Source organism: Equus caballus, chromosome 21 (genome assembly GCF_041296265.1).
Source record: "Equus caballus isolate H_3958 breed thoroughbred chromosome 21, TB-T2T, whole genome shotgun sequence".
In the NCBI taxonomy this organism is placed as follows: domain Eukaryota; kingdom Metazoa; phylum Chordata; class Mammalia; order Perissodactyla; family Equidae; genus Equus; species Equus caballus.
This window is the reverse complement of record NC_091704.1, coordinates 18159800-18174716: the sequence shown is the minus strand read 5'-3', so window position 1 is coordinate 18174716 and position 14917 is coordinate 18159800. Positions and strand designations below refer to the sequence as shown.

The window sequence follows — 14917 nt, the reverse complement described above, 5'->3', positions numbered from 1 at the left end:
CCTCAGAGAAAGGACAGGTTCAAGGCTGCCCCTCAGCCCCTCAAAGAACAAAAACCAGGACTGAAGGGCCCCAGCTTCCTCTCTCGCCTCTCTGTATGACCTCAGAGAGATCACTGCCCCTCTCTGAGCTCCATGGCCAGCCCTGTGACCCGAGCAAGTTGAGCTCAATCTTACTTCCCATCTCCAACTAAGGATTAATGTTATTAAATCATGACCCAATGAGGCAGACATCTCAAAAATGCAAATTAAGAGGAGAAAGGGAATTAAAATCATTTGTCACCCCAACTCAGATGCAATGGATATAGACATGTTGGGGATCTGTCCTTCTGGAAGATTTGAGGCACACATGTGCCTGGAGATGGATGTCATGTTTTGAAGAGGATTTATCGTGTGCCTGGGGTCCCATTTGGAGGGGAGAGCTCACCCCAGTGCTGGCCTGTGAATCCCTGTGGGGTGCACACAGAGATCGAGTCCTGTTTCTCAGCCCCAAAAGGGCCTCCCTGGGCCTGCATCTCGGGGGCTTGTGAGGCTGCCCCATGGCCCCCAGGCTCAGGAAGGAAGCCCAACAGAGCCCAGGCCCACTTCTCAGATTGGGTGGAGGCGGTGATTTTGGGGCACAGCAGGATGACCCAGGGGACAAGCCAAAGGTTGAGTGGGGCTCTAGGGGTCAGGTCTTGCTGCGTGGCCCTAGGAAGAAGTCCGCTTCCTCCTGTGTAAACTGGGGGCAGCTTCTCTGCTTCACCGGGCTGTCTGTGTGTCAGGCAGGTCCCGTGTGTAATGAGGTGGCACGTGGGCCCAGGAAGACGGTAGGTGCTCCATAACAGGAGGTGCCACCTGAACTGTGACCCAGCAGAGGTGCCCGTGAGCCCGTCCAGGCCCATCCCAACCCCACCCGCTGCCAGGAGCTGAGGAGGGCTCAGGCCTGTCGGCTTCCCTGTCCCCATCTCCTCCAGTCCAGGTTCACCCAAGGTCAACGTGGGGCCCTCGGAAGGGAGAGTCGAGGCAGGTTGGCCTCAGGAGTCTCTGCTGTGGCACAGGCCTGCCCCTGTCCACTTTCCACACTCACAGCCCCTACTGTCTCCCACTGCTGCATGCTGTCTTGGCCGCCTTCCCTGACAGGACTTTTCCTCACGGCAGCCATGGGGTCTTTTGAAAATCCTGAATCAGACCACAGCCCTCCTCTGCTCACACACCCTTCTGTGGCTCCCCATTACTCTACAGTTCCCCCTATTACCCCACACCTCAAGGCCCCTTTTGGCCTCCCTGCCCTCCTGTATCTCCATCTGCCCTTCACTCACCCTGCCCCAGCCATCCCTACACCTGCAATCCACCCAGCATGTTCTCACCTCAGGGCCTCTGCACCTGCTGTTCCCTCCACCAGGCAGTCTCTCCACATCACTACCTGGCTGTGTACTTTCGTCCTTAAGACCCCCCTTTGCAGAAAGCCCCTTCTGGCCCCTCTGACCAAAGCAGTTCCCTCCCCAACCACACCTCACTGCCTCCCCCTGTTGAATTTCTTCCTCAGAGGCCTCCGTCCCTGACAGTTGTGTCTGTAGTTGTCTCCCCCTGGGCGATGCAGGAGGCCAGCTGGGTCTGTCCACTCCCTGCCCCATGTCCCTGGCACCTGCTGAGCTCCCAGACATTTCTGGAGGAAGAGAGTGGGGACCAGGGATGCCCCAAGGCCTCATCTCGGGGTCCCCACTGGCTGCGTCTTGGGTCTGCCTGGCTGTGGCCGAGTCCCTTCCGGCCAGCATTGACAGATGTGCTAATTTCCCAAGCAGGGAGGCCAGAGCCTCTGGGGATGAATTTCTGGGGCCCCACAGGGAGATCTTTCTCTGGAACAAAGAGAAGAAAAGCTTGGGCTGTCCCTGCAGCTGCCACTGCGACTCAGGGGCTCATGGGGGCCTTGGGTGGCCTTGGGCTCTGAGCTATATGGGGCGGCAGGGTTGGGTTAGGAATGCTGAGTCTCTCTTGGCTCTGGGTGTCAGGGTCCCAAGACTCCTGGGGAGGTGAGATGGGGCAGCCTGCCTCCTTTTGCAGTGGCTGTGACGGAGAAACTGGGCTTCTTAGTAGGTGAGCGTGTGCCAGGCTGGGCCAGCGGTGGGCAGTGAGGGCGGCCACGTCCTGCACATCCTCGGGAGGTGCTTTCCTTCTGAGGTCGGCAGTGGGACCTTTGGAGGGTCAGCCCCTTGACCTGAGAGGAGTAGGAACACCGTCTGGTTGGCTGTTGTGCTGGTGGCTGTTTAGAGCAGGGGTCTCGAACGTGGCCTGTGGGCCAGATGGGGCTTCAAATTTGTTTTGTGGGCCAGCAGGTGTTTAAAAGAAAACTGAACCAGTTGCCGACGTTTCTTCATTTGTTAAGCAGTTGTTTGCTCATTCATTCAAGGAAGGGTGATTGGGGCCTGCTGTGTGTAGGGCACTGGGGATGCTCCATCCCTGCCCTCGTAGACCAGACATCCTGATGGGCCGACAGGATCGTCAAAGAAAGTAACAAAGAGGGGCCGGCCCGGTGGCACAGTGGTTAAATGCACACGTTCTGCTTCGGCGGCCCAGGGTTCACCGGTTCAGATCCCGGGTGCGGACATGGAACCGCTTGGCAAGCCATGCTGTGGTAGGCGTCCCACATATAAAGTAGAGGAAGATGGGCATGGTTGTTAGCTCAGGGCCAGGCTTCCTCAGCAAAAAGAGGAGGATTGGCGGCAGCTGTTAGGTCAGGGCTAATCTTCCTCAAAAGAAAAAAAGTCACAAGTGCAAAAAATATCTGGTAGGCTCAGTGCCGCAGGGAGAGAGACGTCTCACCTGGGAAACTGCTGTCCCCAGAAAGAAGGCTTCCTGCCCATCGGCCTTGAGGGATGGGCAGCAGCTTCTCAGACCTGGGCAAACCTGAAAAGGGCATTCTAGGGGGAGGGCACAGCCTGGGCAAAGACCTGGCGATCGGGAAGTGGCCGGTCTGTCTCGGGGGCTGGTGTATCAAGTACCTGGAAAGGGGCAGAAGGTGGGCTGGGCATTTGCTGGTAGAGAAAGCCTTCCTAAAGAGGAAAGATGGGTGGGTGGGCACCTGGGGAGCTTGAGGTGGCCTGTTGTACAAACGGGGAAACTGAGGCTCAGAGCACATCAGGCAATGAGTGTATGGTGGAGCCAGAATTTGAACCCTGGTCTGGCTGGGCCCACATACCTCTCAGCACGTGGCCACATTGGGCCCTCGCTGGAACAGGCCTGGGGAGGGGTCTATGGAGGTGGGTCTGAAGGTTCCCCACCGGGCATCAGTTTCCCTGTGGGTAGTAGAGGGACCTGTGGACAAACGGACCCCCAAGGCACTTTCTCCAACTGGAACATTCTGGGTTTCCAGGATTCAGAGCCACAGGTGGGTGACACACCTCACCCTCAGGCCCCAGGAACAGCCTGCAGATCCCCATGCTGCCCTGCACCAATGTAGCCTGTGGCCCCAGTGGAGCGTCCATACACGTGACCCCCCCAGATGCTCACACCCCATCCTCAGACCCCCCCAGCCTCCAGCCAACATCTCTCCCCCGGGGCATGCTGGCCACCCTGCCTCAGGCAGCCAGAGGGTAGGCGACACCCTGCAGGCTCCAGGGCCCTACCTGTGTCTGGGGGCCTGCATGTATTGGGGGACCAGCATGGATTTGGGCAGTCTGCATGTGTTGAGGGTTCTGTATGTGTTTGGGGGTCTGTGTGAGGAGTCTGCATGTGTAGGGGATCTGAGTGTGTTTGGGGATATGTGTGTTTGGAGGACTATGGATTTGGGGGTTCTAGATGCACAGTGGACCGTATGTGTTTTGAGGACTTTGTATGCAAGGGTCCACATGTGTTTGGGGTGGTGCATATGTCTGGGAGGTCTGTGTGTGTTTTAGGCATCTGCGGATTTTGAGGGGCTCTACCAGTGTTTGGGGGTCTCCCTGTGTGGAGAATCTCCCTGCCCCCATCTATCCATATGAGGAGAGGGCCTTCTCTGTCCCTCTCCCTCTAGCACCCCTGCCTGAATCTGCCTGGGGCCCTCACTCTGAGCCGGGATGCCCCCGGGGTTGAGGAGGGGTGACCCCCAAGGCCTTCTGGGGGGGGGTCAGGACCCGTGACCAGGAAGTTTGCTTGCACAGGGGAAGGAGGGATGGAGTATCTACAGAGCACCTCCTGCGAAGCGCCCCCAACTTGGGGAGGCGCCCCTGACTCCCCATCTTCTGGGGAGAGAATTGACTAGTTTGGCCACACAGGAGTCACTGCCAGAGCCCACTGTCTCCCCAGGGCAGATGCTGGGCTCCAGGGGCCACTGTGGGCTGAGCCAGCCCCCAGGTCACCCACAGTGCCCCTCCACCTGGGGCACCATCCCCCCAGGCCTCCAGGGAAGGAGGCGGGCCCAGGGCCGGGCTGAGGGGGAGGGTCGCCAGCAGCTGGGGTCAGAGCTGCTGGAACCCTCAAGAGAGGGGAGGGGGGGTCCCGGCTTTCCAAGGGGCTCTTCCTGTTGCCCGTAATGAGGTACTTGGGGAGCAGGTGATGAAACCACCGCCTGGGTTGCGTGAGGCGGGGCCACTGGCCTGATTTGCTGCAGCCGCCCAGGAGCAGCGCCCCCTCCCCGCTTCGCCGCATCCCACGGGCCCTCACCTCCCCCTGCCACCCACCTGCCTCTCACTTCTCCTTTCCTCCCCTCCTCTCCTGGCCTGGGTCGCCCGCCAGGCTGTGGCATCTGGGCTCAGGGGTCTGCCACCCGTGCCCCCATCTCAGCCCTGCTAGGAGGCGAGAAGGGGAACCTGACTCCTTCCTGATCTTTTCTCTCAAACCATCACTGCAAAACCTTTGAAGTCAGGATTCCGTGACCCGTTGAATAGGGGAGGAAGTGGGGGCTTGATGTGGTCCAGCGTGTCGCCATGAACGTCGCTGTGGTCTTACAAGATGGCATGCTGACTCAGCATCCCCAGTTCCAAGGCCTGGCCCTCTTCTGGCTTCTGGGAGGCCAGAAGAAAGGTCGACAGACCCCTCCAGCCCCACTCTCCTCCCCAGGTGGTGGAAGAAGGATTCTCACTCCTATTTGCTGGCAGGAAATTGAGTCCTCCCATGGGAAAGGCCAGCAGTAAAGGGTCAGTGGGAAGGTGGGCTTCCTTCCAGCCCCCCATCTCCATTGCCAGGGGACTAAGAGGCCTCTCTAGGCCAGGGAAGTGACAGTCTATGGCCTGAAGGACCAGAGGTGTGTTTGTTGATTGACTTAATGACCACAAGTACCACCCTAGAGAGTTATGATGCTCTAGGCACTCGTGAAATCTTCCTTCATTCCCCGGCACTGGGCTCAGGCCTGGGACCCCAGGCTCCTCCCCAATCCCAGGTGTGTGCTACCAGCGTATCCTGTACCTTTAGTAACTGGACAATCTGTCCACTTCTGCTCACCTGCAGCCCCCATCCCGGTTCAGGCCCCAAGTCTCCCAGCTGGCCACCTGCCCTAGCCTCTCCCTGTCACTGCACTCCTACCAGGACAGACGCTGCTCCCCTCAGCAGCCATGAGCAGTGGGAGATTTGTGAAAAAAAATCTTTTGGTTGCAATGAATCCCATAGAGAAAAATGTACCGATCACTGGAGTAGGGCTCACCAGTGTGCACAAACCAGACACACCTGTGTACCCAGACCCTGGGCCAGGGAGCAGGACACCCAGCCCCAAGGACTCCCACTGCCCTGTTCTGGCGCCGGCCCAGGGTGGCCGCTGGCTGACCTCCATCACCGTAGGTAAGTTTTGCCTGTTCTGGAACTTCGTGTAAATGGGACCATATGGCGTGTCCCCCTGTGGAGTTAGCATTGTTGAATCGGTGCCTGGTCTGGGAGATTCACTCGTGTGGTTGCATGGAGCTGGAGTGCATCCTTTTACTGTCCTGTGTAGTAGTCCATCCTAGAAACTGCCAGAAAGTATTTATCGATTCTCCTATTGAGGGCATTTGGGTGATTTCCAGTTTGGGGCTCTGATGGATGAAGCTGCTGAGAACATCCTTGTCTGTGTCCTTTTCTCTGTGGACCCATTTCTCTTGGGTGAGTACTGAGGAGAGGGATCCCTTGGTTATGGTAGACGTATGTTCAGACATAGGTACCTCCTCCCACCAGCAACACATGTGAGTGCAAGGAGGTTTTTAAAACTAGAATTCTATTCTGACCCTCCCCTGTCCCCAGACTCTCCATGGCTCCCCATTGCCCTCAGAGTAAAGCCCGCACACGTCACTGTGACCCACAAGGACCTACGTGATCCGACCCCACAGTCCTCCCACCACCACTCCCCTCCCCCTTGCCACTTTGTCCAGCCACACAAACTTCTTTGATTTTTTTCAAAATGCCAAGCTCCTGATCACCAGGAACACCCTTCCTCCAGGTCTCCCACCCCTGACTTGTCCCCTCCTTGCCTGTCTCTCTCGCATTCAGGTCTCAGCTCAAGTGTCACCTCTTCAGAGAGGTCTTCCTTGAAGACCTAGCCTGACACCGTCCCTTTGGTGGTCAGGATTTCTCTCTCTCTTTTTTTTTTTTTTGAGGAAGATTAGCCCTGAGCTAACTGCTGCCGCCAATCCTCTTCTTTTTCCTGAGAAAGCCTGGCCCTGAGCTAACATCTGTGCTCATCTTCCTCTACTTTATACGTGGGACGCCTACCACAGCATGGCGTGCCAAGCGGTGCCATGTCCGCACCCAGGATCGGAACCGGTGAACCCCGGGCCGCCGAAGCGGAACGTGCGGACTTAACCACTGTGCCACCGGGCAGGCCCCAGGATTTCTCTCTTTTTGGACTCAGGTTTTGACACACAGGAGTTTCATAAAAGTGACTTGGGCAGCTCCCTTCGTTTTCAAAGGTCTGAGTTAGTTGAAATAACATTGGACTTTCCCAAGCATAGAGGTTTGATGAAACAGCGGTGAGCCCTCTGGGCCTGTGCCTTCTTCGTGGCAGGTCTCTTTTCTAATCTGTGTTCACTGGTCTGCTCAAGCTTTCAACTTCTTTTGAGGTCAGTTTCTCTCAGTAGTTGGCACATGGCTGATACTTAATAAATGCCAGGATGAGGGTGCAGAGAACGGAGTGGGAGGAGCTGGACTCCTGGCTTCAAGTGCCCACCCCCTACCATCTGCTCAGGCCCCCATCCAGCCTCTCCATTGAGGCCTGACTACATGCTTCCTCCTCTGAGATGCCCTCTTGGATTTCTCCTAATTCTTCTTCCTTCTCCGTTCCCTGGTCGATGAGTCCATCTCTCTGCTGGGCAGATGGCACAAGATGGACATTGGGTGGGCGGGAAATGTGTGCACAGAAGAGGCCTCCCCAAACCTCAGCCTCCCCCCTCATGCCCAGCACACTCAGCATGTGCCGCCACCTCCCCCCAGCAGTTCCGATCACGCCAACATCTGGAGAACGGGCCACCGGCTCTGTCTGCGGCTCGGGGTGGGGATTTGCATGTGAGTACAAATATATATGCACACCCTGGGCCTTCCGCCTCCGCGTTCCTTGGCTGGCTCTTCACACCTGGGCCCGAGACAGGTCAACGCTGAGTGGCTGGATTTGCATGCGCGTGTATTTCTGGGTAGGGAGTCAGCTGGGGGAGTCTGAGAGGAAGTTGTTGAGGGAAGCTGGGGGTAGTTCAAATGTGTCTCTCTTGACCTGCTCCATTCACCACATCTCCCCAGCCACCTCTGTGTCTGGTCCTGAGGTGCTTCCAGTCTGGGGAGACAGAGCTGAATATACACACTCACAACCTCATGGGGTCAGAACTGGAGGGGAAGGACTGTGGGAGTCCAGAGTGAGGTCAGGGAGGGCTTCCTGGAGGAATGGGTTTTTTGAGCTGGGTTTTGAAGTGTGAATAGGAGGCCAGGTGAAGAAGGGACAAAAGGGCTTTCCAGACAGAGACATTTTGTTGAAGGTAGAGAAAGATGGGCAGGGGCTGATTGGGGCAGGGCCTGGAATGTCAGACTGGAGACTGGAACTTTCTTCTGAGGGCAGTAGGGAGCCATGGAGAGTGTGTGAGCAGGAAGGGGCATGATCAGAGCTGTGTTGAGCAGATCCCTGAAGGGCTAGAGCTGGGGATGACTTTGGGTCTTGGGCGGGGATTCGGGGTTCCAGGGTTAGAAGGTCATCAGGGGTTAGAAGAGTCAAACCCCTGTGTGAGCCCATCTGCCCCTGTCAGGCCTGGCCCAGAGATGGCAGGGGATCTGGTGGCTTCTGGAGGACCCAAAGAGCCAAGGAGTACAGTGACTTAAAGTGCATGACTAACACCCCCAGTTTCTTCCCAGAGGGACACAGCCCTGGCCTCCCCTCCAGTCTCCTGCCATCTCTACCCTAGCCCCCAACAGTTCTGCTCCCCATGGCAGCCATGGCCAAGTCTTTAAATGATGAATCAAACCCTCCTTGCTCAAAACCCTCCCATGCCTCTCTGTTGCTCTTAGACCAAACCCACAGACCCCAGCAACTCAGAGGGCCCAGAGTGGCCCTGCCCCCATGGCCTCTCCCCCCAGCCTCCTCACTCCAGCCTCTTTGCTGTGTCTCGTCCCTCCTCAGGGCCTTTGCACCTGCTGTTCATTCTGCCTGGAACTCACTTCCTGTCTTGGCACTTGGGTCTCAGTTCAGAGAGACGCCCCTGACCTTCTGGCTCTTGGGGCTCCCCCATTGTGTAAACTCTGCCCTAGCCGGGATGTCCTTGTCTAAAATGGGGACAGATGGAGAAGGGGCCAGAGTTGGATATTCCAGGCCCAGAGACTCATATCCAAGTCCCAGGTTCCCATGGGACCCCAGGCGTGGGGGGCGTTTCCGGAGTCATCCTGGCACTGGGACCTCCGGGCCAGTGCGCCTCTCCTGTCCCCAGGGAGCCGACAGGGAACAGCCGTGGGAACATGCCCGATTCCGGCCCAGGGTTAAAATTAGCCGTGCAGGTTAAATTTAGCTAGACAAGCTGGAGCTGGGGGGCCCGGGCGGGGGCTCCTGTTGGCCTGGGCTCTGCGTAGTTGTGACGGCTCAGAGACCCAGCCCAGAGAGGGTGGAGGGAGCACCTGGAGTCACAGAGTGGGCCGCATATGATAGCCGGGGCATCTCACACTGCTGGGCCCTGGGACTCTGGGATGATGGGGTTCCCGCCCAGACCCCTCGAGGTGGGGTCTAAGCAGGTGTGGCTCCTCCCGGAGACTAACCTACATCTCCCCACACTTCCTGAGAGCTCATTCCCGGGCCTTGGGCCAGGGGGTCTGCATTTCATGCCCACTCAGTTCACAGAACAGCAAACTGAGACCTAGGGACAGGCCTCCCTTACTGAGGACCGCACAGCGGGTCAGGGCTGGCTGGGACCCCAGCACAGGCCCACTTGGCCCCAGGCAGGCCTGTGACAGGGCCTCAGTCCCCTGTGACATGAGAGGGGCTGGAAGGTCAAATGTGGTCATAGGGTTGACGGGTCCCTAGGGTCTCAGGGTGGCTGTATGCACAGTGGGGCGGATGCCGCAGGACAGGCGGTGTGAGGCCTTCATTCTGAGGAGCCCTGCATAGGGCACTGGGGAGGGCCTGGGCCCCAGCATGCTGCATGCCTTGGGGACATACTGCCCTCCCTGAACTGCCCGTTCTGACCCTTGGGAACCCCGCCAGGGAGATCCAAGACCCATGTGAGGAGGGTCGGGGTTTCCCCCCAGTCACCCTGGGCCCAAACCCCAATCTGAGGGCTCTGAGCCTGAGGTCATTCCAGGGAAGTGGGGTAGGGATGGGGGTTCTGTTTTTCTTTTCCAAAAAAGTGTTTTCAAACAGAAATAATCTGTGATGACTGATGGAGGAAGGTTAGAAAATTGAGATAATCAAAAAGACACAAAGGACCACACAGGGTGTGATCTCATTTCTGAAATGTCCAGAACAGGCAAATCCACACAGACAGAAGCAGATCAGTGTTGCCAGGGGCTGGGGAGAGGGGTGGGAGTGAGTGCTCATGGGGACACGGTCTCCTTTTGGGGCGATGGAATATTCTGGAACTAGATAGAAGAGATAGTTGCACAACATCGTGAATGTACTAAATGCCACTGAAATGCACACTTCAGAATGGTAAATTTTATGTTATGTGAATTGCATCTCAGTGTTTTCAAAAAGGGAAAAAAAGTGCCCATACATTTCCATCCGGTGGTGACTCCCATCGAGCATTTCCTTCTGGTCGTTTTTCCACTCTCAGTGCAGTTATTTCATGTTTTCTTGTAAGCACAGCCCTCGATCTTGCTCTTCGGGGGGCATTGTGGCCTTGAATGCATTGAAAGGTGTCCGATGCCTGCAGCAGGCTCGCTGTCGGCGGCTCACGATCACTGAGCACTGCTGGGTGCCGGCAGAGGGTGTCCCTCCAACCTGTCCTGTTGAGGGCTTCTAGGCTGCAGCCAATATGCCTAATAGCAGCACATAGGTTGCACCTGCTGTGTGCTGTGGTGATGTGAATGCCTCATGCGTGTTAGCTCATTTTATCTCCTGACAACGTTGGGCGGTGAGTGACACTATTATCCACACTGCGACTGGGGGCCCAGGGAAGCCAGGCACCCCCGAGGTCCCACAATTATTGTCTTGTTTTGTGTTAGAGCTTGGGGAGGGGGCATCTGTACCTGGCTCTTTTGCCCTTGGTCAGCCTTCTCCTCGTGTGGAATTGGTCCAAAGGTGTTCATCGGGCATCTATTGCGTGCTGAGCTGGCTGAGGGTGAGGGTGATGGGGGTGACCCAGTGTTCCTTGATTTCACTCGTCATCTCCCCCTCAGTGCCTGGCAGGGGCAGGCGGAGGACAGAAGGGACGCTGGAGAGCCTGACCCCACTCTCCACCCAGCTGCTCTGTCCTTCTCTCCTTCTCCTCCGCCAGAACAAGGTTGCTCCACCTAGCCTGAGACAATGGGGAGGAAAAAAATCCAGATTTCACGCATTCTGGACCAAAGGAATCGGCAGGTGAGTTCGCTGGGTGGAGCAGCCGTTGATGGAGAGGTGTTCCTGGTCGGGGACAGCTCTGGGCAAAGGCCTGGCCGTTTGGGGGAACTGCAAGGGGATGAGGAATCTTGATGCGATGTCAGGAGTTTGAGATGTAGCATTTACTCATTTTCAGGATGATTTATTCATTTATTCTCTCTGATGACAGGAGCCCCAATCATAGGGGAGATGAAAGTGGACACAAACACACCCAACTCAGAGGGCTGGACCAGAGGGAGGAACAGAACTGGGGAAGCTCAGAGAGGGAGTGTGGGCTCTGCCTGGGAGGCCAAGGAAAACTTCCCAAAGGAGAGGACATTTGGGCTGGGTTTTGAAGCATCAATAGGAATTTGCCAGATTGAGACGTGAGGAGAAGCAGTACAGCCAGGAAGAACAGCACGTGCAAAGGCACAGAATCATGAGGTGTGCTCGGGGACCATTTAGGCTCCTCCTCCTCCCCCACACCACCCCAAAGCCTTGTCTTCTCCACCCTGCCCGTGGGTCCTGGGTCCAGGTGACATTTACCAAGCGGAAGTTCGGGCTGATGAAGAAAGCCTACGAGCTGAGCGTGCTCTGCGACTGTGAGATTGCCCTCATCATCTTCAACAGCGCCAACCGCCTCTTCCAGTACGCCAGCACAGACATGGACCGCGTGCTCCTCAAGTACACGGAGTACAGTGAGCCCCACGAGAGCCGCACCAACACCGACATCCTCGAGGTACCCTGGGGCCCTCCTCCCGGCCCTGGGAAGCCCAGCACACTCTGCCCACTAGAGCCCAGGGACTCTTGGTTTGCACAAAAGATGAGTGTTGCAATCTGGCTTTGCTGCCGGTAAAAGCAGGTGATAATCCAGGGGCAGCTGCCTGGATAGTAGAAATAAAAAAATCAACAATTGCGCTTTGAGGGCTGCCCCGTGTGCCCCTCATACATCATCTGCTTTAATCCTGTCACCCATTTGGTGAGGACAGAAACAGAGAAGCAAAGGCACCGGGAAGCAGGCCGACCTCGCTGAGGTCCGGGAGTGTTTTTGTCTGAGACGCTGTGTTCTCAGGAGAAGGAGGCTGAGCAGCCCCTGCACTGGCTGGTCCAGCACCCACACTGGCCACCAGGATGGGCGGGGTTGCCATCCCTTTGGCTGAGAGAATCTTTGCCCGGAACAGGATGCGACAGCCACAGGGCTGGAGAGAGCACAGGCCTAGGGCTGCGCCTAGGGGCCCCTAATATTTCAGGAGGGTGGGAAGAAGCTGGCAAAGGAGAGGCAGGGGTCAAGGAGGGTGCAGGTCCCTGGGCCCAGGGGGAAGGCAGCTCAGGAAAGCCTATAAAGTTGACCTCAGGCACTCTGTCTGCTGACATTTATGAAGCACCTCCTGCATGCCTGGCTTGGAGTCTGCTTGTCAGGGCAGAATGGAGGCTCCGAGTCGCATTCAGGAGGCGCATCAGGACAGCACCCAGTAGGCCTGGGTGGATCTTGAGCCCCGGCTATGTGACCTGGGTGGGTTCTTGGCTTCTCTGGTCCCAGGGCAGGAAGTCCCTCCCTTGCACACACTTGGAACTTACTAGATGGTAACTCACTGGGGGTTTTGGTGAATGGGGTTTGGCTGGAGCAGGCTGTGCCTGCACTCCACCCCAGTAACAGAACTGAGTCTTTCCCCTCTCCCATAAAACCAGGCTCCCTGGCTGGGGTAGGGAGGAAGGGTCCACGCTCTTGTCTCCCCTCCCCACAGACACTGAAGCGGAGGGGTGTGGGCCTCGATGGACCAGAGCTGGACCCAGATGAGGGGCCTGAGGGGCCAGGAGAGAAGCTGCGGAGGCTGGCAGGTGATGGGGGTGACCCAGCCTTGCCCCGACCCCGACTCTATGTAAGTGACTCCCTGCCCTGCCATGAATGGGGCCCACCCCCCACTTCCTAGGCCCAAGTGGTCAAGGCTGAGACTGAAAGAAGGACCTAAGGCCAGGAAGCCTAGAGTTTGGGGCAGGTCTCTGCCTGAGTGGGCAGGGAAGGCTTCCTGGAGGAGTAGGCATTGTTGTTGGGGCTTTGAAGGATGAATAAGAGTTCAACAGGTAGACAATTCCTTTTTTCTTTATTTCTTTATCAAACACCCTGAGAAGCCCCCTCAGTGCCAACCCCATGCTATGTAAGAAGCCTCAGCTCTGGACCTTGCTGTTGAGAAGCCACAGAGCCAGACACAGACTCCCCTAGCCATGTGGGGTTAGGCCAGAGGGAGGAGTAGGGAGGGCTTCCAGAAGGTGGAGGCTGGCCCCTGAACTCATGGGCATTTTATGTCTTGGACTTGATGCCCTCATTTCCACATTCCTCCAACCAATCCCGTTGTCTCTGCCCTCAGCCAGCAGCCCCAACTATGCCCAGCCCGGACATGGTCTATGGGGCCCTGCCCCCACCAGGCTGTGAACCCAGTGGGCTCGGAGAGGCCCTGTCCGCTCAGAGCCGCCCATCCCCCTTCAGGCCAGCAGCCCCCAAAGCGGGGCCCCCAGGTGAGCATGGGGCATAGGCCCTGGGGGAGGAGGGATGGGGCTCCCAGCGGGGCTGGCAGTGGGTCTTGGCTCGGGCACTACTTGGCGGTGTGCATTACCTCTGGGGCCCAGACTTCAGATGACATGGCCACCTGCCCTCTCTCTGGGGTTGTCCTGCTCCCCAGGCCTGGCACACCCTCTCTTCTCGCCGAGCCACCTCGCCAGCAAGACACCACCTCCCCTGTACCTGGCAGCGGACGGGCGGAGGCCAGACCTGCCTGGTGGCTTGGCCGGGGCCCGGGGGGGACTGAGTACCTCGGTGAGTGAGGGGAAGGTGTGGCAGGGCTGTTGGGGAGGGAGGGTGGTCTGGGTGTGGGCCTCAGTTTCCGCTTCGCCCTGTCTCCCCACAGAGAGGCCTCTATGGGAGCCTGCAGAGTCCAGGCTCCGCGGCAGCCCCAGGCCCTCCGCTCGGAAGCTTCCCCTTCCTCCCTGCAGGCCCCCCAGGTATGAGCCCCGACCGACCCTGCTGTGGGCGGCACCCATCCACGCACCTGCCTGCTGGGGGGTCCACATTCCCCCGCCCACCAGAACGGAAAACGGGCTGGTGGCGTAGGCCTCAGCTTATGCCTCCTGCCCCCCGCCCCCCAGAATATGGCCTGGGAGACCCTCCTCCACCCCCCGGCTTGCTGCAGCCCCCCACTCTGGCCCCCTGGCAGCCCTCGAGGGGTGATGGGCCCCCAGCCGGCCCCGCTCAGCCCAGGTAAGTACCCCGACTGTTCCCCCCTGCCTCCCCACCCCCGCCGCAGTCCGGGTCGACCGTGGGGCCCCTCCAAGTCTTCCGAAGCCCCTAGCCACTGCTGACCCCTGGTGGCCACCCCTGGTTCTGCACTCAGCTCCTCGCGACTGTTCCCAGTGGAGATGAGCAGCTATTTTGGAGGCCCCAAGGGGGACCGCCACCCCCTCCTTTCCCAAGGTCCTCCGGCCGAGCCTCTGCCCAGGCCGGGCCACCTCCCTGGCTTCCCTCCCGCCCGCCCTCGCGGAGCTCACGGCACCCTTCTCTCTCTCTTTCCCTCCCTCCCTCCAGCGGGGGCCGCAGCCTGGGCGAGGAGGGCCCCCCCACCCGCGGCGCCTCCCCACCAACGCCCCCAGTCAGCATCAAATCAGAGCGCCTCTCGCCCGCCCCCGGGGGCCCCGGCGACTTTCCCAAGGCCTTCCCCTACCCCTTGCTCCTGGCCCGGCCGCTGGCAGAGCCCCTACGGCCCGGGCCCCCCCTGCGCCGGCTGCCCACTGCTGACAGCTGGCCCCGGTAGTGGACCCAGCGTTGCACCGGCCCTGCCCCCCCATTCCAGGTGGGACGAGGCAACGTGGGGTCCCAACCTCCCTCCCCGCATCCTGAGAGAAGACCCAGCACTTACGAGCCCCTCCGGGGTGGGGCTCGGGAGGGGGAAGGCTGGGTTGGGATCCACGGTAGGGGGCTCCTTTCTCTCTTCCTGGGCGTGTATCCACCAATAAAACACGCGTGGCGTC

The 14917-nt window shown here is 58.5% G+C and overlaps 2 protein-coding genes across 2 annotated transcripts in view; both read left to right on the top strand.

The window, feature by feature from the left end:
- The window catches only part of BORCS8 (BLOC-1 related complex subunit 8), a 27182-nt gene extending 16308 nt beyond the window's left edge, over positions 1-10874 (top strand). The window contains exon 6 of the mRNA XM_014734798.3: positions 10818-10874. The gene's annotated coding sequence lies outside the window, so the exon portion shown is untranslated. The remainder of the gene's footprint in view (positions 1-10817) is intronic.
- The window catches only part of MEF2B (myocyte enhancer factor 2B), a 23399-nt gene extending 8482 nt beyond the window's left edge, over positions 1-14917 (top strand). Inside the window, exons 2-9 of the mRNA XM_070246709.1 lie at positions 10818-10900; positions 11433-11636; positions 12643-12777; positions 13264-13411; positions 13576-13709; positions 13801-13894; positions 14039-14150; positions 14475-14917. Coding sequence (XP_070102810.1) covers positions 10847-10900; positions 11433-11636; positions 12643-12777; positions 13264-13411; positions 13576-13709; positions 13801-13894; positions 14039-14150; positions 14475-14700 — 1107 coding nt within the window. The 5' untranslated portion in view covers positions 10818-10846 and the 3' untranslated portion in view covers positions 14701-14917. The remainder of the gene's footprint in view (positions 1-10817; positions 10901-11432; positions 11637-12642; positions 12778-13263; positions 13412-13575; positions 13710-13800; positions 13895-14038; positions 14151-14474) is intronic.